The sequence below is a fragment of the Hypanus sabinus genome, chromosome 20 (genome assembly GCF_030144855.1).
Source record: "Hypanus sabinus isolate sHypSab1 chromosome 20, sHypSab1.hap1, whole genome shotgun sequence".
In the NCBI taxonomy this organism is placed as follows: Eukaryota; Metazoa; Chordata; class Chondrichthyes; order Myliobatiformes; family Dasyatidae; genus Hypanus; species Hypanus sabinus.
Window position 1 is genome coordinate 13,061,961 of NC_082725.1, and position 22,467 is coordinate 13,084,427.

General features: G+C 39.7%; 1 protein-coding gene and 1 long non-coding RNA gene across 4 annotated transcripts in view; one reads left to right on the forward strand and one right to left on the reverse strand.

The window, feature by feature from the left end:
• The first annotated feature begins 3,720 nt into the window (after positions 1 to 3,720).
• Positions 3,721 to 22,467, forward strand: part of LOC132378306 (uncharacterized) — a 38,005-nt gene continuing 19,258 nt past the window's right edge. Inside the window, exon 1 of one of the 2 annotated variants that reach the window (XR_009506961.1) lies at positions 3,721 to 3,832. This is a non-coding gene — a long non-coding RNA (uncharacterized LOC132378306). The remainder of the gene's footprint in view (positions 3,833 to 22,467) is intronic. The other variant, XR_009506960.1, reaches the window with a different exon arrangement.
• Positions 3,826 to 22,467, reverse strand: part of LOC132378305 (apoptosis regulator Bcl-2-like) — a 157,679-nt gene continuing 139,037 nt past the window's right edge. Inside the window, exon 2 of one of the 2 annotated variants that reach the window (XM_059945120.1) lies at positions 3,826 to 8,827. In XM_059945120.1, the coding sequence (XP_059801103.1) occupies positions 8,816 to 8,827 (12 nt within the window). In that variant the 3' untranslated portion in view covers positions 3,826 to 8,815. Of the gene's footprint in view, positions 8,828 to 9,261; positions 19,828 to 22,467 lie in introns of those variants that run through there. The other variant, XM_059945118.1, reaches the window with a different exon arrangement.

The window sequence follows — 22,467 nt, forward strand, 5'->3', positions numbered from 1 at the left end:
GTAGGTTCAAAGGAGATTGGAGGGGTAAGTTTTTTTTACTCAGAGTTGCAGAGACCTGGAATGCACTACCTGGTATGGGGGTAGAGGCAAATACATCAGCGGATTTTAAGAGATGTTTAGATAGGGACGTATATGTAAGGAAGATAGAGGGATATGGACCTTGCATAGGTAGGAGGGATTAGTGTTTGTTTTTTTAGCTGCTTCAGCATATTGTAGGCCAAAACACCTGTTTCTGTGCTGTACTGTTCTGTGTTCTAAGATGTTGGAGTCTGTTATTAAGGATGCGGTTTCAGTTTCAGGATACTTAGAGGCACATGGTAAAATAGTCCAAAGCCAGTATGGTTTCATTAAGGGAAAATCTTGCTTGACAAATCTGTTGGAATTTTTTGAGGAATTAGCAGCCAAGATAAACAAAGGAAAGTCGCTGTATATTGTTTACTTGGATTTTCAGAAGGCACTTGACAAGGTGCCGCACAAAAGCATGCTTAATAAGGTGAGAGGCCATGGTATTACAGGAAAGATACTAGGATGGATGACAGATGGCTAACTAGCATGAGGCAAAGTGTGGGAATAAACGGTCTCTTTTGGCTGATTGTCGGTATTGATGGCTTTGTAGCTAAGCTTGTGGAAGATACAAAGCTACATGGAGGGGCAGGTCATCTTTAGAAGTACTTAAGACCGTACAAAGACCAGCGGTTTTGGAGACAACCTGCCCGAACCAGTGTGTGGTGGAACAATTTTGTAAATGAAGTTGTGGTTCCTGAAGAATGGTGTGATAACTTTAGAATGTCCAGGAGCTCCTTGCTTCCTCTAAGTGAACTATTATGTCCTCACATCAAAGGCCAGACAACACGAACGAGATCACCGGTAGATGTATTTAAAAAGGTCGCTTGCACTTTGTACTACCTAAGAGACGAAGGAAGGCTCAGGAAAACGGCTAACGCGTTTGGATTATCATGGCAGGTGGTGTCCAAGATAATTAGAGAAGTATGCAAGGCTATAACTGTACATCTGGGCTCTGCATATATCAAGATCCCACACAGAGTCTGAGGTGAAGTACCTTGTAACCAACTTCCACCATGCTCACAGCATGCCACAGTGTTTGTGGGCGGCCGAATGCACACACATTGAAGTTAAACAGCCTACAACAAACTCCACTGATTACCTGAACAGAAAGGGCAGACTTTCTTTGAGCGTACAGGCCACATGTGATTACAAATACTACTTCATGGATGTTGTTGTGAAATGGCCAGTCTGTATCCATGATGTTCGTACATTTGCAAATTCAAAAATTAATGACTACATGAAAAACGAGAGGGTCCCCTCTTACAGATGAGTTGTGGTGGAGGCTGAGGATGCCATTCCTGTTTTTTTTTGCTGGGAGACCCTGCATACCCCCCCCCCCATGCCTTATGTTATGAAAGAGTACACCTTACAGTGGTGTGACCCCACAGGAACAATACTTTGGTATATCCTTGTGCAAGTCAAGAATGGCAATTGAATGCTCTTTTGGACGTTTGAAGGCAAGATTTGGTGCTCTGCGCAGTGCAATGGACATAAATATGGAGGACCTTCCCTTTGTTACTTATGCATGCTTTGTGCTACAGTTTCTGTGAGACAAACAAGGAGACTGTCCCTGAGCAGGTGGTTACTGCGGCTTTGCAGTATGACAGAGAAGTTCAACCCCCCACACAACCTAACAATTTCAGAACAGATGGCAATGAGACTGAAGCCAGAAGAGTTAGAAATGTACTCACCAAATAGTTTGACCCATAACTTACTGAATAAATAAGTATACTCACTTTGCCGTTTTCTGTCCTAGCTTGTATGAACGTGGTTTACCTATTTATGCAAGTACTACTTCTCTGACAATAGATGTGTAACAGCCTGATGTAACATTGTATGGAAATACAAGATAACACTGATGCAGACATGTTTTATACATTTAACAAAGTGCTTTATTAATGTATTGCTTGTGCAAACATTCAATAGATGCAATTGTCACTACTTCTATAATGTCATTTTTAAGTAGTAGCTTATGTTTGGCATAGACGTGCAAATGTTAAGGCCAAAAAAAGGATAATTGTAAGTTTCAATTTTACTCAGGCAAAAATAAAATCACTTTTGCCCAGTAACTCATTTTATTGCACATGTTAAATACAGCAAAATAATACAGAAAGACATGGCAAAAGTAAAGGCAAACAAATGAGGTAACAGCTAATTTCACTTTTGCCCAGTAACAAGCCTTATTGCATTTAGTTGTAGCTGTCGACCACTGTCATCGGTAAAGAGACTATAGCTGAAGGAAATGTTTGCAGGGTCACCCCTCTGTGGGAGTGGGGAAGATGTTGGTGGGGCCACCCCGGGTATGTATAGTTATTGCAGAGGCTGTGAGGCTGGTATTGTGGCGGTGAAAAGTACTGGGGGTGGGGGGGAGCCATCATATTCCTCATCATTGCAAATCCCTCTGCAACACAGTTAGTCAGTGTTTCAATGTTCCTCGTCAGCTGGGTCATATTGTCCATGAATTCCCTGTCGGTTGCCTCCATACGCTCCAGTATTCGTTTGTATAGTTTTAAATCCTCCTGCGCGCAATTTCCTTTCAAGTTTTTCTCGTCTGTAACTGGACGAACGGCGAGATTCGACACAAAACACGTCGCAGCCATCACCTGGTCCAAACCATCGGGGTCGGACGTACTCGTCGAAGCGGATGAAGAGGCTGCACATCGGCCGCTGTGATGTGCGTCGACCCAATCCTCCAGATGGCACGTTTCAATGCCGCTTTGACTTCCCCTTGTGGCTGGTGAACCCACCCCAGAGCTGCTCAGCCTTGTCCACTTCTTCGTCCCGCGTCCACTGCCTGCCGGTATTTGTGGCAAATCGCCTGAAGCTCGGTTACAATAATTGTCTTGGTCATACCGTCCAATTTGTGCGGGTAGTCCTTACCCAGAGATGCGGACCGCTCTGCCGCGAGGTCCGGGTCGAGGATGTCGTTGGGCACGACTCCCGGTCCACCTTCTCCGCTTCTTTGCGTTTGTAACTCGCAGAAGCAGCTCGACTTCGTCGTCTGGCCAAACGAAGGAGTCCAGCCTGCTTTTTCCAGCGGAGGTTTTCTTTGTATTCCTCGAAGACTTTCTTTCGCTGTTGTTGGAGGTACTCTAGTGTTTGAGCACAACGCCGCCGCGGAAACGGAAAAAGTCTCCTTTTTCTGCAGATCATGCCCAGTAGGAGATTCGTCCAAATACCGGTTTAAATGTGAACGGAGGTATTTTCAAAACCGCCTGGTGTGGACGCCTATCGTTTTTACGCGAAACCGGCATTTTCAAAATGATCCGGTCTAGTGTGAGCATTTTATCGAGACTTGGCAGTTCGATCTGTCCCAATGCTGGAAATAGAGCTGCCCTGCCCTTTTGCTCCGCTTGGTGTCGCTGTTGAGGGTGGCCGTGCGCATGCGTCGTGATGTTGCTGCAGAGGCAGACCGTGCGCATGCGTCGTGGTGTCGCGTCCCGATTTCCATGATGGCGGATCGGCTCTCGGGTAAAAGGCGTCCTGTTGATTTTTGCGAATGAGCAATTTTATACTAATATATAACCCTGAACTTTGCCTTCATTCTGTAAGTTAGCGCATTTAAGTCGATTTAGCCAAAAAAAAAGTGCCGCTATGCCCTAACTGGAGCTCACTACACGATTTCCTCTACGCTGGGTGGGGGAGTGGGGGAGAAAGAAAACAAACACAGGATCAGAAAACCTCCATTCAGTCTGCAACGGTGATCAAGAACTTCAAGTCGCGTCTCCCACACTTGTGAGCCAATCCTCAGTAACGAGAAGGAAGGGTAAGTGTGCTCCACACCGTGAACTGTGAGACAGGCTGCGTAGCAGACAAAACCACCCGCTATGACCCATGGGCTAAGAAATGCACAATGACTTGTCCAAGTCAGTCTCTTAAAATACATGTAAGAATTAAAACATAAAAGAGTTGTGCCCCCACAAGTTGATAGGGTTGGTGTATTGAATTGAATTTTGATTTATTGTCACTTACAAACCGCCACTGCAATGCAGTTAAAAAATGAAACAACGTTCCTCCAGAATGATATCACAAAATCACACGACGTAACAGACTACACCAGAAAATCCACATAACGTCTGGCAATCCCCAAATCCAGAGTCCAGAGAGGCTGCTATGTATTAATATCGCGCTACCATCTTAGTGTGTTCCTGGAAAGGAGCTCCAAATCGACCAGACAAAACAAGACTACCCAGACACACCAAGTCAGGAGACCAACTCTACCACCCAACAAACCAAAAACTAAAGCTACAAGACCTACACAAAACCACATAGTTACAACATATTGTTAAAACAGTGCAAACAATACCATAATTGATTTAAAAAAACCACAGTAAAAATAGTCCAAATAGAATTAAAAGTCTATAAGTTCGAAAGAAACCACCAGATAGTTTCCACAAGTCCTCAAGGTTCCGATAGACTGGTCATCCGTCGAACTTCTGAGCCTCTGAACATCCCCTCTGGCACAGCCTCTCTGAGCACCATCCTCTGCCGAGCGCACTACAACGCCCCTGCCAGCGACCACCAGCAACTTGACCCCAAGGACTGGGGGCCTGCTCTTCCCAGCAGAGACCTGGACCTACAGCAGCAGCAGCAACGAAGAAGGCCTTCCTGGGGATTTCCAGATGTTCCTCCATGCTCCCATGTCTGTTTTTCATCAGATTAGGATTGTGCGTGAACAGATGTCAACTCCGAAGAGGCACTGCAAACTGCGTTGCATCGCCATCTTGAATTTATACCTTTGGCCTTTATTAGTTGGGGCAATGAGTTCAAGAGCTGCTGGTAATGTTTCAGCTCTATAAAACCCTGGTTAGACCACACTTGGAATATTGTGTTCAGTTCTGGTTGCCTCATTATAGGAAAGGATATGGAAGCTTTAGAAAGGTGATCTGCCGGGATGCTACCTGGATAAAAGAGCATGTCTTATGAGGAAAGGCTTTTCTCTGTGAGGAGTATGAGCAGTGACCAGATAGAGGTAGACAAGATGATAAGATAACACGGCAGAGACTTCTTCCCAGGATGGAAGTGGGTAATATAAGGGGGCATTATTTAGAGGAGGATGTCACGTAGTTTTTATGTTGCCAGTACTTAGTGCACAGAATGCCCTACCAGGAACATTGTAGAGGAAGATACGGGGTATATTCCCAGATATTGAGTGACTTATTCACCTTTTCCTGTATTTTATATACTCATTTCAAAAGGTTTTGTCCATCAACATTACACAATTGGTGCCACAACAGAACAGGCAGCTTTAAGAAATGAATAATATTGGGATAATTTATTTGCCATATGCAAAGTAGCTGGATGTTGAACAGCTAACATTGAAGCATAATTCTTTTCTGGAATTTGATCTTGACCTGAGTGCATAAGCAAATTTTATGTTCTGCAGAATGAAAGATAGTAGGACAAGATGAAGGGGAGTAGAATGAGATAAGGTAAGGGAACTTTGGATGACCCAAGAGGTTCTAAATTTAATTAGGGAAAAAGAAAAACATTTCAAAAATTGATTGATCTTAGTATAGGTGAAAAGGTTGGGACAACGTATGGGCCAAAGTGCTTGTCATTGTGCTGTAATATTCTATGTTCTATATAAGATAGCAGGAAAGTGCTCAAGCAGACAATTGGGAAGGTCAAAAGAGGACATAAAATGTCTTTGGTGAACAGGAAGAAGGAAAATCACAAGGCATGTGATACATTAAGAAAAGTAGGATAACTAAGGAGAGGGTAGGTTGACTCGATAAAGGAGGGAATTTGTGCTTGGAGTCAGGGCAAGTGGCTGAGGGTTGAAATGAGTATTTTGGGTTGACATTTACTGAGGAGAAGTAATTGGAAGGTAGTGAAAATAGATTGGGGCTTGTTAAAGTGTTAGGAAGAGGTAGTGCTGGGTGTTTTGAAAAGTATTAACGAATAAGTCCTCACAACCTGATGTCCAATATCCCAGAACACTGGGAACTGCTGGGGTTTTGTCAAAGATCTTTGTGTCCTCATGTATACCAGGCAAGGCTCCAGATGATTAGAGATTAGCAAATTTTTTTTTCAGGCAGTCCAAGTGAATGATGAGGGTAAGGCAGTGGACATTGTCTACATTGACTTTAGTTAAAAATTGCTCAACCATACTCACTATCGAAGACATCTTCAAGAAGGCAGCATCCATCATTTAGGACCCGCAGCACCCAAGACATTCTCTCTTCTTGTCACCATGTGATTAAAAGTAACACAATAACAGTGTAACGTCATTACAGTGCCTGTGACCCGGGTTCAATTCCGCTGCTGTTAGTGAAGAGTTTGTACATTTTCCCTGAGACCATGTGGGTTTCCATCGGTTTCTTCACACATTCCAATGACATATGGGATTGGTAGGTTAGTCACACGGGTGTAATTGGGCTGTGCAGATTCATTGGGCCAGAAGGGCCTGGAACCATGCTGTGTCTCTAAAATAAAAACTAATGTTGAGGTCGAAATTGGATATTATCAAATGGCAGAGTAGGCATAAGTACTGATTGGGCTACACCTAGTTGTTATGTTCTGAATAATAACAATTGTAAGATAGCTTTGCATATGTAATCATATTTGCAAATTTGTCATTTTATCATTAGATATGCTACAGGATGAAGGCTGAGAGCTGTGAATAGATGAACCCAGTTTTGTACTAATCCTGTTAGGCACTTGGTTGAATACTCAGCCTATTCACACAATTACTAGGAGGCAACAAAAGCTCTGGCGAGAAATCCTCAAACTGACATTTTTTCTCATTCATAAGTGTTTATTTTCTATAAGGACATTAGAGTTAATTAGTTATTTGCTGCCTGTTATGCCGCTGGCGTTTAGGGTAGCAATTAGACTAAGTAAATTCCCCTAAATCTATAACTGGCGCTTCTTCAGATATTTTCTCCAAACATTAATGTGAATTAAAAACTGTATTTAGATTTAAACAATCAAAATACTTACCACTACCCCTTTACCTTCTGAGTGCAGCGTTTTAAGATTTGCTTGCAATTATATTGCTGCTGCTTGTTTTGAACATTGAGCTGGAGAGAAATTCACTTGCTGAAACCTCACACTTAATCATTCTAAAAGCAAATTAAAAGTTGCTGACAGACTAAATGAGGGGATATCACACTGTATGACATGCTTCCAGCTATTGGAATTCCAAATTGAAAAAATATGTTTAATCCTTTATTACACACTAACACTAAAATCATTTTATTCATCCGTAATTCGTGTAAAACAAAAACAAGCGTAATTGGATCAAATTCAAACAAGGACGAGCAGTTAATGAAAAATATGCTCTCCCTACTCACCCACTCTATACTGCTAAAGAGGTCACCTGGGGAGTATATTTGTTTATTTTAACTGGCACCCAATGGCGCATGCCACCCAAACCCATGTGTGTTACCTTGACCCAGTGAGGATATACAACACAAATACAATACAGGCTGACAATATACAGGTATGTGGCTCCTACATCAATCAAGATAAAACTGCAATAAATGTGACTTCATATTTAGCTAATTCTTCATAGAAGTCAATAACTACACTTTCAGAATGCTTTTTCAATTTCCTAGATGTTGTCATCTATGGAGGGAGCTTCAGAAGGAAACCAGATAGTATTCACCAAGTAATTTGTCCTCAGGACAATTCTCATATAATTTATCCCTTTAAAAATAATTATAGGCCACTTTTTTGAAATCTCTCTTGTAAAATAACATCAATAAGTTAATTGAGTTGCATAACCTGGGGAACAGGCTGTTTCAAAATGTTATATTCAGATAACTAGAGACGCTATCAGAATTTCCTATTTTTTTTCTGTGAGGTGATATTTTAGGTGGAAAACAAAGTGTAGAAAAATATTAAAGGCATTTTGGTTTGATAAAACAACATTGATCAGGGTGGTGGAGTCACCCATCAAGAGAAGCTGTCTTTTTAAACCCTTCCTGCCCACTTCACTATCTATTATTACGGGTGCTCCTGTGCTTGTCTGCTTACCTGGCCGATCGCCACATCCACTTAGTGTCCAAAAGCCCATCACTCAGTCTAAAACTTTCATAGATGCACAGTGGAGAGATTCTTAACTGGTTGCTTCACAGCTTGGTATGGAAACACCAGTGCCCCAGAACAGAATAGGCCACAGAAAGTGTAGGCACAGCCCAGTCCATCATAGGCAAAGGCTTCTCCACCTTGAACACATTTGCAAGGAACGCTGCCACAAGAAAGCAGCATCCATCATAAAAAAAAAACCACTATCCAGGCCGTGCTCACTTCTTGCTACTACCATCGGGCAGGAAATACAGAAGTCTGGTAAGTGAGTTTTCTCACAACTCTTCGCTTTGGAACATCATATCAGAGATGAATGGTTGGTAGTGGGAGCAGAAGGCAGTGAAGGTGCAAGAATATAGAAGGGGAAATGAGGTGTCTGTATGGTTTTGAATGCTTATAATAAATGTTACATTAGCACCACGGGAGGGCTTTTGTGCCATTATGCCGATGATCCTTATACATCAGGAGAGAAATTTATGACACATTGGGAATGACCAATAAGGATTGTTCATGGTCCCATTCTCAAAATAAGTAAAATTAATCCCAAAATAGGTAATACAGCATGGAAACAGTATTTATTTATTACCAGGAAACTTTGATTTTCTGTTGACTAAAAAGCGTTGTTGCCTTTTCTTCAAATGTTCATTTTATTATCTGAAATTCTTCAATTCTGTGAGTAGCCAGGAATCCAAGAAGGAAAAGAAAGGCAGCATAATCATCTACTTCCCTGCAAAAACAAAACAGAAGAGGCACATCAACCCCCAAATCCCTCCTCCTGCTCAAAAAAAACAAGCAAAATGGACCAGGCACATTGACCCCCAATTCCCTCCTCCCACACAAAAACCAAGCAAAACGGAATAGGCACATCAACCCCCAAATAAAAAGGAACAAAACAGATCAAGCACATTGACACCCAAATCCCTCCTCCTGCACAAAAACAACGAACAAAATGGATCAAGCACATCGACCCCCAATTCCCTCCTCCCGCACAAAAATACAAAGAACATGATCTTGTCTCCATTGACCGCGCTCTCCAAATTTGCAATTAACTCCTAAACTGCGTCTTTTGAAGGCTTGAGGTTTTCGCTACCACACACCCCCCTCCCCAGTTGGACTGATGACACAACAAAACAAAAGAGTTTTCAATAAAAAGCAACAAAAGACAATAATTGTGTTTTTTTTATTCTGTGCAATATGATCTATACACTAAGGAAGTAGGTGGACTATGTTTAAGCAGATATCTACAACATTTTTTGACAACTATAACAAACAATTAAGTATATTTTTAAAAAATTAAGTACTTTGGTTTACAAACAGTATGGGTAAGCATTTACTACTCCAAAATCATACATTTTGATTTTAAAAAAATGGACTTCTCTGGATATTTGACATTTCTCATACTAATTAAAATGAATAATGTGTAGCTTATATAAAGTCCCTATTATATACAAGACTTTGACATTCTTCCATAAAATGCAGGGTGAGGTGTTGGGTGGTTATTTACCTAGTGAATATGTCTTTGAAACACCACTGTCAAAGTTTGCAGCATTTCCAGGCTTGTGAAAGTTTCAATATTTAACAGGACATATTGAACAACACATCAAATCAATAATGAAAAAGCACTGAACTTGCAAATGTACATTCCAGAATTTTTCCCCCAGCTACCATACACACAAGAGAGATGATTTTCTTTCCATGAACAAAACTTTTTTTTGCCAGCATATTTTCTATTTTTGGTTACCTATATTCATAGAGGCTTGAAACACCAACACACTTAATTCTGACATTTGATATATTTCAGATACATACGGGAAAACATAAAGGAAAATCATTTAAAGAAATCATAGATTACCACAGGAAAAATGTGATCAAAACGTTAATCAATCTCACATTAATCAGTATGAGCAGCTCTCAAATGAATATAAACTCTTAACATCTAAAATTTCGAACAAACATCCAGCTATCTTTTCAAACAAAAAATATATCCATATTTTGCCTTTGTAATGAAGTGTTCTCTGTCACTGCACGGTACAACTGGCAGAGATTTCAGGAGTTTTCACACGCAAAATTAAACTGCAGTACAAGAATTACTAGCAATGATGCCCTCTTCTAAGGGCTATATGAAGTCAGTATTCTACTAAGTACAATACAAAGGGTTATTTTAAGTTGAATAAGAGAAAAAGTTGTAAAATTACTGATGTTAACTTCAGATTGCTGTACAAAAAGACCTAGATGATTAAGATGGAGCTGTGTTTTTAAAAAGTGCTTTTATTAAATCATAATTACCAATCTTGAAAAATTATTTGAATTATTATGGACTCTCAAGTTCTCCATTCTAAGATTAAAATGTTTTTACATTAAAGATATATACCATGTGTTTAACTTGATTAGTGCTGTATAACTGGAATGAGTGAATTCCAGTTCATACAGTCTAGTTTAATAAATGTGAGAGATTTGTGGTAGATTTCATGGTCTTTATGATGGTTGTTTCTACACACCTGAAACTTCCCCACAAGCTAATATCAGAATGACATCAGTAGAAAGCCACACCTCAGAAATGGTTGATTTTGATTGAAGAATTACTCAGTTTACAGGTGACTGCGAAACTTGGACTATTTTGTTTTTTTTTGTGAACTCAATTAAACACAGCAACCGAATCTCTTTCTACTTATTTGTGCCTAATACTTTTGTGGTACTGGATGGAGGAGAACGACAACAATCCTTAAATATTCTGCAATCAATATTAGATAGCGGCAATGGCTCCCACAACAACCAAAAAACTTATAAATTAAGTAGAACTTAATGTTTCACAAGTGCATCAGCATATGATACTTGTTAAATTATAAATCAGTTGAAACATGTTGCCTGTGGTTAAAAATGAGTGGAAAACACTGGTTGAATTAATAGTCAATTTATATACAAACTATTTACAGCAATGTAATTTCTTAAGTACCAAAAACTTGTATATCAGGGCAATAAACTAATGAAAAACATTCTTAGTATGGAATGAACAAAAGAGACAGAAAGCAAGTTGGATACCTGATCTGTGTTTAAATAGCACCTTACAAGGACTCTACAACTTAAGCTCTCAGAATTATTTATTTACGCATTTATTATTACTTTGTTTTGCATTTGCAGTTTGTCTTATTTTGCACATTGGTTGTTTTCAGTCTTTTTTGTGTAGTTTTTCATTGTACTTCTTCATTCTACTGCAAATACCCACAAGAAAATGAAACTCAATGATAATAAATTTACTTCGAATTTCATACTTCAGGATGTCATAAAGCACTTTGTAGGCAATGAAGCACTTCAGAAGTGCAGTAAATGCTACAATGTTGGCAATGGAAGAGCCTATTTGCAAAGTGCAAACATCCACAAACAGTAATCAGACAATGACCAGATATACTGCTTTAGTAAGATATAAATAAGAATTAGCAAGAACAATGCGGATAATTCCCTCCCTGTTCTCTCTTTGATAAAACTTCTGTAGATGTGTGGTGGAGAATATATTGACTGGCTGCAAACAGCCTGGTATGGAAACAGCAATGCCCTTGAAGGGAAATGTGGGTACAGCCCAGTCCATCACTGGTGAAGCCCTCCCTATCTTTGAGCACTTCTAATGAAATGCCGTAGGAAAGCAGCATCCATCATCAGGGACTTCCACTACCCAAGACATGCTCTCTTCTCACTTCTGTCATCAGAAAGAAGGTACAAGAGCCTCAGGACTCACACCACCAGGTTCAGGAGCAGTCACTACCCACAACCATCAGGCTCTTGAATCAAAGGAGGTAACTTCATTCTACTTCACTTGTCCCATTATTCGAATGTTCTCACAACCTACAGACTCACTTTCAAGGACTCTTCATCTCATGTTCTCAATTATTATTAATTATTTATTGTTATTTCTTATTATGTTTGCAGTTTGTTGTCTTTTGCACACTGGTTGAATGACCAAATTGGTGCAATCTTTCAATAATTCTGCTACGGTTATTATTCTATGGGTTTACTGAGTATGCCCGCAAGAAAATGTGTCTCAGGGTTGTATATGGTGACATATATGTACTTTGAGAACAAACTTACTTTGAACTTTAAAACTGCCAAATTATCACCTATGCACAGTTGGAAAAATAGATGAGACCTTAGATGAGAAGTTAAGATTTCATGTGAGAGAATATTTGTCATTTCCTTTGGTACTGCACAAGGAAGTTAAATGATTTTCATATTCAAACCTCTGGAGTGTTTCTGTTGTAAGAAATTTCATCAGGATAACACATCAAATCAGGGCTCTATGCAGATACTATATAGAACAACTTTGCATAAGGGAAGGGTGATAATCATCAATGTTTATCGCTCATTCAATTACTGTTGATTCTGGGTATTTGCAGTATGCAAACTAGCTGTAGCCCTTTATATCTTATAACATTAATTGCATTTTACATGTTCATTTTTTGCAAGTGCTTCAGAACATGCTTAAATCTGATATGCAAATGCAAATCCTCAGACCATAAGGCCATAAAATTTAGGAGCAGAGTTAGGCCATTTGGCCTATCAAGTCAGCTCCACCATTCCATCATGGCTGATTCAATCTTCTGCCTTCTCCCCGTTTTCTTTCATGCCCTGACCAATCAAGAATCTGTCAACCTCTGCTTTAAATATACATAAAGACTTGGCCTCCACAGATACAGCTCTCATTTGCTGTCCCACTTATTAATGTAGCTGACATACAACAATGCTAAAATATCTGTCCTCAATAATTTACATTTTACAATTAGATGACCTCATTTCCATTACAAAACAAATTAAATCAAAGTTTGCAATGTTATGAAACAGCCTTGTGCATAAAGATGTTTAGAAGTACTGAACTATAACACATCGATATTGACCAGATTTTGCCTTTTCGTACCTGGAACCATAATCTATACTCAGTGGCCGCTTTACCAGATACAGTACACCTGTACAGCTACTTGCTAATGCAAATATCTAATCAGCCAATCATTGTGGCAGCAACTCAATTGATAAAAAAGCATGCAGACATAGTCAAGAGGTTCAGTTGGTGTTCAGACCAGACAGCAAAATTGGTAAGAAATGTGACCCAAACTACTTTGACCATGGATTGATGGTTGGTGCCAGACAGGGGTAGCTTGAGTATTTCAGAAACTGCTGATCTCCTGGGATATTCACACACAACCGTCTCTAGTTTGCAGAGAATGGTGTGAGAAACAAAAAACATCCAGGCAGTGGCAGTTTGATGGGTTCTCATTAATACCTTGTTAATGAGAGTGGTCAGAGAAGAATGGCCAGAGTGGTTCCAGCTGTCAGGAAGGCAACAGCAACTCAAATAACAGTGGAGTGCAGAAGGCCCTATCTGAATACACAATATGTCCTTGAAGTGGATGGGCCACAGCAGCAAAAACCACAAATATAGAATCAGTGGTGACTTTTATTAGGCACAGGAGGTGCAAGATAAAGTAGCCAGAGTGTATATCTACCTATGTTCCAGGCACAAACAATAGATTTTACCATTCTTGTGATATCCTCAATAATGTGACTACATTTCCATTTTGAGTGTCCATCATTTATACTTCTTTCTCAACCTTTGCTTCATCAGATGACTTAATCACCCTCTGGAATGCCACTCAAAGCATTATATTTATAGTACCTTTAATGATAGGTCTAATGGATCAAATAGTGGCATTTAGTAATCCTTCCTAGTACTCTTCTACCTCAAATTATCTAAATGCAAACAATCAGGACAATATTTAAATCAATCAACTTAGATTACAAAACGTCTAGCAAAAGTTTATGTTAAATGTGTGATGAGCTTAGGTGATATCTTGGTCTAGCCAACTTCACTAAATTCTTCATTAATAAGAAGAGCACACCAAACAAAAAGAAATATTAAAAAATACTTAATCTCTGTGTCTTTCTAGAAAATGAAAATCCAGAAAATATACACTTTTTCCAATCTAAACCCGTGAAAGTGCATTCTATCAGAACTCATATCAAAGGATAAAAGCCTGACAATCAGAATTGTTTATCATGTCACCTCCAAATGATGCTAGAGCTGCCTTAGTATTGACCAACAAACATGGGAGTATACAGCAAAAAAGCTCATCGGGTAAATCTCTCTACTAAAGGCTGGTAATTACTGAAGAAAATTCTGGAGTTACATTCATTTTGAAAGGCAAGGACTGGTTAAGGAAAATCGGCCATGACTTTTGAGGGGCAAATCCTGTCTCACTACTATGATCAATTTTTTGAAGGAAGTAATCAAGATTATTGGTAGATATTAGTACAGTAGATATTGTCTATATGGGGGCATTTGTCAAGGTTGTACACCTTGGTCTGCTCCTGTACATTAAGGCACATGGAATGCAGAATTGCCTTATTGATAGAAGGCAAAGGGTAATGATGGTAGGATTTTTTTCAGACTGGAAGTCTGTGACTACTTCATATACATGAATGACTTGAATGTGAATGTTCGAGTTATGATTTGAAAGTTTGCTGTTGACAATAAAATTGATGTGGATAGTGCTGAGGATTATCTAAGGCTACAGTAGAATATAGATCTGTCAGAAAGATGGACAGAGCGATAGTACATGAAATTTAATCCATGGTGGTACATTTTGGGATAGACATGGTCATTGGTAAGGTACTTGGGAACATTGAACAACAGGGATTAGGAGACCTGGCCAACAGTTCCCTGAAAGTGGCAAATCAGGTGGATAGGATGGTGAAGGCGGGCATATAGAGATGCATAGGTCTGGGCATTGAAGAGCTGGGATGTTATTCACAAAACAGCATTGTGTGCAGCTCTCATCACCATGCCCAAGGAAGAATTTGACTGTGCTGGGGAGAGTACAGAGGAGATTCACCAGGATGTTGTGTGGCTTGGAGAACTTCCATTATGAAAAGGAAATGGAATCGGCTCGATTCATTTTCCCTGGAATGAGGGAGGCTAAGGGGTGACCTAATGGGTATAGATGATCAAAGCCTCTCTCCTGAGGTATGAGCATCAAATACAAGAGGCTGTAGTTTAAATAATGATAGGAGACTCAGGATGGAAAAGTCTGCAGAAAACAGTGGATACAGCCCAGTCCATCACAGGCAAAGCCCTCCCCACCAACGAGGACATCTACAAGGAGAACTGCTAAAAGAAAGCAACACCCATCAAGGATGCCCCTTGCCCCCCATAATCCCCATCCAGGCCATGCTGTCTTCGCACTGCTGCCATCGAGCAGGAGATACAGAAGCATCAAGTTCCACGCCACCAAGTTCACAGACAATTATTATGTTCAGACATCATGGACTCGTGAACTGCACATTGGTTATTGCCAGTCTTTATTTACCCAGAGCTTTTTGTTAATTCTACTTTATTTCTTTATTTTCCTATAAATGCCTGCAAGAAAATGAATCTCAAGGTAGTGTATGGTGACACATTACAGACTTTGATAATGAATTTTGCTTTGAGGTTTAGGGTTAAAGTACACCTTTAAAAGAAATGAGAGATAGTGACTGATTTCTGGAATGTGAGCCAGAAAAAGTGGTGGTGGAATCAGATACTATTACTTTACAGCACAGAAACAGGCTCATCTAGTCTACGTCAAAGTATTATACTGCCTAGTCCCTTCCACTCTCACCACCCTCTCAGTGAAGAAGATCCCCCTCATGTCCTGCTCATTTAACCCATGATCTTGAGTTCTAGTCTCACCCAACCTCAGTGGAAAAAGCCTCCTTGATTTACCCTATCTATATCCCTCATAATTTTATATACCCCTTTCAAATCTCCCCTCATTCTCCTACACTCCAGGGAATAAATTTCTAACTGATTCAACCTTTCCCCATAACTCAGGTCCTCAAGTCCCAGCAACATTCTTATACATTTTCCCCTGTACTTTTTCAATCTTACTGATATCTTTCCTGTAGGTAGGTGACCAGAACTACTCACAATATTCCAAATTAGGCCTCACCAATGTCTTATACATCTATAGTATAACATAGAAGGATGCAGTCCTAAGTGCAGGTAAATGAGAATCGGGGCAACGGGCAATGGTGGGCTGGCAATCATTTCTGTACTGTACAACTCCAAGATTACCTGTTAGATGTATATTTTCCTGACAGTCTATTGCATTAGAAATATTAACAAATGCAGTAAAGTTTTTAATCCAGCACACATGGGACTCTGGTGGTGCTGACTAGCAAACTTTGCTATTCTAATTAATACTCTTTAAATTCACTTGTTTAAAGATATTATACAGTGTAGCAGTATAATAAATTTTCCACCAAACCCAGCAAGTTCTGAAAGTGCACGTGGACTACGGCCATGGGGAACTATAGGGAGATTAGGAACCAGCACCCAGCGAGCCAGATGCTAAATCAGACAACAGACCAGAGTTTTATTGCAGTCAGCTAACTAAAGCAACACACACAAAATGCTGGAGAACTCGGCAGGACAGGCAGCATCTATGGACATGCATGAACAGTTGATGTTTTGGGCCGAGGCCCCGCTTCAGGACTGGAAAGAGAAAGCGAAGACACCAGAATAAAAAGGTGAGGGGAGGGGAAAGAGGATAGCCTGAAGGTGAAGTCAGGTGTGTGGGAAAGGTAAAGGGCTGGAGGAGAAGGAATCTGATACAAGAAGAGAGTGGACCATGGGAGAAAGGGAAGGAGGAGGGTCACCAGACAGGTGAGAAGTGGGAGGAGGGAAGAATTTTATGGTGTATACTAAATAAAAAAGAGGCTCTAGAGTAGGGATAAAACTTCTCAAAAACAATTAATTCCTGTTCAGAGGAGGCCTCAACTACATTATTCAAAATGCAAAATTCATGAACTATTATCAGCAACTTTAGAAATACGATCTACGTTTGGTCATGATTTTGAAAAAATACTGCTCCAAGTAAATAATTACTATGTGCTCCAAGAGCAAGACCAAACAACAAATTTCACATTATATGCTGGTGAAAAATAAACATGATTCTTATTCTCAAAATGCTGGTGGAATGCAGCAAGCCAGGCAGCGTCTGCAGATTTCCTCCTGTTTGATGATTCTCATTCTGAGCACTTTGCATAATAGTCACAAAGGTTGTGAAGTCTGCCTAGGATCATTGCCTAAACAATATTTGCATATTCATAATAAATTTTGAAAAGAGAATCAAATCCATCCAATAAAGGTAGCCTCACTTATTCCAGATGCTGTGGAGAGAGATATTTGGAAAAAATATGTAATTGATTTTCATTTCTGCAAGTATTTCAGACATTGCCTTGCATCCAGTACTCTAGAACAACGGCGCACATGCAACTGAGTAGCTGTCTGGTGGGTGATGGGGTTTCAGCAGCCGCTTATTTTGCCCTTTTTAAATAAAGAATCAATATTAAGATTATACCTGGGATCTATTTCAGACTAAGGATAAGGAGATACTTTTGGTTGGTTGTTGCTGAGCTTCTAAGATGGGTTAGAAAAATCCCATGTAAATTTAATTCTCCCCCTCCCCCCCCCCCCAAAATAAAAAAGCACATGAATACTTTGGGCTGGGTTGGACTTGCTCTTGATTGAGAAGCCAATAACTTGTATACCTGACCTCAATAAAACCAAGTGCTTTTCTGGTTATTTCACCTAAAAGCTCTTTTCCAGGTTTGAAACTTTACCAAATCAGAGCTCATCAGAGTGACAGATTGCACATAGTAGAGAGTATGAGTACAATAGCACAGAAGTATGCAAACAGTGGTGACAATAAGTCATGGAACATATTACATCCTATGCAAACGAACAGCTTCCAAAATGACATGGTCACATCCACCCTGTTAATGAACTGATAGACGAGAGTGCACGGCAGATACACAAACATACAAATTACAGAAAGTATAATGATCAGAAATATCGTTTTCACCCACATACAAGCTTATTATTCCAAAATGTACTTAATATTCCTGATAATCCTTTATGGTCACTCCACACATGAACTTACAATACTGTTATAGCTGTAGGATATTTTCAGATGTACTCAATTCTTTACATTCACTTTGTCTTTTTTTAATGCTGGTAGGTTGACGTTGATTTCTGAGAGTAGATAGGAACACTCCTACAAGCTGATTAGCTTTTCCATTGTATCTGGTAATCCTCAATTCACTTAATTTTCAGCGGGTGTGGTAAAGTCTCCAGTCGGAGAGCATCAAAACACAGTGTAAATTGTCAGATTTTTCAAGCTGCAATCGTCATTTGTAGTTGGTCACACTGTAAAGAACAGTGAGCTTCCCAACAGAAGCTGAAGTCAAACTCCATTCAAAAAGCAAACCAAGATTTGTTTTCCCATGCAATCATTTCCATGAGCTAAAATCACAACCTTCCTTCTTTGAAGACCGAACATTCCACATTTCAGTGGCGAGCAGAATTCTGCAAATCTCCAGCGGTTCAAAACTAGCTGCAATTTCCAAAGTGAACTGTATCTTAAATTCACACAACTGCTTCAGAATTACCTTTTGGTATTAATTCCACATAGAAATACACGATGAAGCTTCCCTATTAGCAGCTTGTTAATAATAACTGTAAACTTTAAATAAAAATGACTTTTAAGTTAAGTTTAAAAGGAAATGGAATGGACTCCTTTGTTTTAAAATTAATCTCATACAATAGCAACCATGGCAAAAATAATAATATAAAATTTTGTCTTGGTATCTAAAGTTCATTAAATATGTTTTTCACATTAAATCACAGAAAACTTTACAAACTGACATTCCAAATCAGATACTGGAGAAAATTGTACGCTTTATAGTTCACTTTAGAAAAGGAACAGTGCTTGTAATTGGCAACATAAGCAATTAACCTCACTTTGTAAAACTGATAAACCCTCTTCTCCCCTTCCTGTCTCATTTCTCATTTATTCCTGAATTATTCAATTCATATATTAGGAGCATTTCCATCACAAACAGCTCTAAATGCAAGCTCAATATCATGTTTCTATTCTGTTGAAGTACTCATGTAATACCCCCTCGCTGTTTATTCTCATGGTTAATTTAGTAACCATGCTACTAAACCATTCAGTTACATTTCCATATCTAGCAGAACTACTTCTCAGGCATTCAAGGAGATTCTACTGGAGGCAGTTAGATACTTGCATGCAGATTGCTTAAACAATACAATGAATTTCACCTTCATTAGGAGACTTGGTTCACACAGCTGCCCAAGCCTCCATTGTCAACACCAGCTCAGTGGGTTATTGTGAGCCCACCCATCACAAGTCCACCGTGTTTATCTGTCCGTTACTGCTTTATAATTAGTTGTAATGCCTCATTGCGAGACATGACCAAAATCAGGATTCTCGTTTTCCTGGATGTGAAACACCAAGCAAGAGTCCTTATGAAATGTAGATTCCGGCCAGCCTTAGGAAATCCAACCCGTGGTTAAATGTACTTCTACCATTTGCTTCCTGCGAACATTTTCCCAAACACCGCCACCAAGATCAAAGCTTCAATGATTATAAATACAAGAAGGAGACTGTGGGTGATAATTGAATCCCGATAGATAAAAACCACAAGTTTGTAATATGAAAGCGCCCCTACAAGCAGCTCTGATAAAAATCTCTTGAATAATTGTGGCTAATACTGATGGGCCAGGTAAGCAAAGGTTACACAAGCCCCCACTGCAGCAATGCTCAAAACAGTCCTAAGCGAAGGCCATGGAACATGGAAAAGAGGCTGCACATTGTTTCCATAAAGTTCGACAAAGGCGTCCTGAAAAAAATAGAAATAAAAGAAAATTAGTCAGAGTCATAGACCATTACAACACAGAAACAGGCCCTTTGGCCAATCTGCTATGTGCCAAACTATCATTCTGCCGAGTCCCATCGCCCTGCATTGAACTCTAGCCCTCCGTACTCCTGTCCACATACATATCCAAACGTCTCTTAAAATGGAACCCTCATCCACCACTGGCAGATCATCTCACACTTGCACTAACTACCCTCTGAGTGAAGACGTTTCCCTTGATCATTTCACCTTTTACCCTTAACCCATGATTTCTATTCTCACCCAACATCAGTGGAAAAAGCCTGCCTGCATTTACCCTGTATATACGACTCAATTTTATATACCTCCATCAAATCTCCCTTCACAGTGAAGAAACATTTCACAAAATATTAAAAATATTATGCAGTTGATTAAAATCAGTGCCTCCTTGGGATGTTATCGCCATTTCTTGATGTTAACTGAATGTGTAAAATGGATAAAATTTTAGCCGGCAGAGTTCATTTTAAGTGTATTCTTCCACTGACTTTTAATCTAGCTCACAGAACTGAAATATGAATAAATGTTATACAAAACAGTAGCTACTTTATTAGATACACCTGTCCATCTGCTCATTAATGCAAAAATCTAATTAGCCAATTATATGGCAGCAACCCAGTACATAAAAGCATGCAGACATGGTCAAGAGATTCAGTTGTTGTTCAGATTAAATATCAGAACAGGGAAGAAATGTGTTACAAACACAAGAAAATCTGCAGATGCTGGAAATCCGAGACAAAACACACAAAATGCTGGAGGGATTCAGCCGGTCAGGTAGAATGTATGGAAATGAATAAGTAGTGGACGTTTCAGACCAAGATACTTCAATGGGAAACTATGGAATGATTTTTGGTGCCAAGTAGGGTGATTTGAGTATCTCAGAAACTGCTGCCTCCTTGGGATTTTCACGCACAACAGTCTCTAGAGTTTACAGAGAATGGTGTAAAAAAAAACAAAACAGAAACGCCTATTGAGCATCAGTTTTGCAGGCGAAAATATCTTTTGAATGAGAGAAGTCAGAGGAGTTGGGTCAGACTAGTTCAAGCTGACGGGAAAGCAACAGTAACTCAAGTAACCATGTATTACAACAGTGGTGTGCAGAAGAGCATCTCTGAATGCACAGCACATCAAACCTTTAGGTACAGCAACAGAAGAGCAGAGACATACAGTATCTATGAAAAGAATTCCCCTACCCCCAGAAATTTTCATGTTTTATTGCATCACAGTGGATTAATTTGGACGTTTTGACACTGATCACCAGAAAAAGACTTTGCGTCAAAGTGAAAACAGATCTCTACAAGGTGATCTAAACTAATTACAAATATAAAACACAAAATAATTGATTGCATAAGTATTCACCCCCTTCAAGTCAGTATTTAGTGGAAGCACCTTTGGCAGCAATTACAGCCTTGAGTCTGTGTGCTCTGCACATTTGGACACTGCAATTTTTCCACATTCTTGTTTACAAACTGCTCAAGCTCTGTCAGATTGTATGGGAATTGTCAGTGAACAGCCCCTTTCAAGTCCAGCCACAAATTCTCAATTGGATTGAGGTCTGGACACTGACTTGGCCAATCCTGGACATTAACTTTGTTGTTTTTAAGCCATTCCTGTGTAGCTTTGGCTTTATGATTGGGATCATTTTCTTGCTGAAAAACAAATCTCACAAGTCGCAGATCTCTTGCAGGCTGCATCAGGATTTCCCTGCATTTTGCCACATTCATTTTACCCTCTACCTTCGCAAGTCTTCCAGGGCCTGCTGCAGTGAAGCATCCACACAGCATGATGCTGCCACCACCATGCTTCATGGTAGGGTTGGTGTGTTTTTGATGATGTACGGATTTTGGCTTACGCTAAACTTAATGTTTATAGTCTGCTGGCCAAAGAGCTGAATTTTGATTTCATCAGACCTAGAACCTTCTTCCAGCTGACTTCAGCATCTCCCACATTCCTTCTGGCAAACTCTAGCCAAGATTTCATGTCAGTTTTTTTCAACATTGGCTTTCTGTTTGCCACTTGCCCATAAAGCTGCAACTGGTGAAGCACCCAAGCAACAGTTGTACATACAGTCTCTTCCAACTTAGCCACTGAAGCTTATAACTCCTCCAGAGCTGTCATAGGTCATTTGGTGGCCTCCCTCACTTGTCCCCTTCTTCTACGGTCTCTCAGATTCTGAGAGCAGCCTGCTCTAAGCAGATTTACAGCTGTGTCATATTCTTTCCATTTCTTGATTATTAACTGTACTCCTAGAGAGTCAGTGACTTGGAAATGTTCTTGTATCCATCTCTTGTGCTTTTCAATAACCTTTTTGCGGAGTTGCTTGGAGTGTTCTTTGGTCTTCATGTTGTAGTTTTTGCCAGGATACTGACTCACCAGCATTGGACCCTCTAGATACAGGTGTATTTTTACTACGATCAATTGAAACACCTTGACTGCACACAGGTCTCCAAAAACAGATCCCTATTTAACTAATTATGTGATTTCTAAAACCAGCTGGCTGCATCAGTGATTTGGGTGTCATATTAAAGGGGGTGAATACTTATGCAATCAATTATTTTGTGTTTTATATTTGTAATTAATTAAAATCAC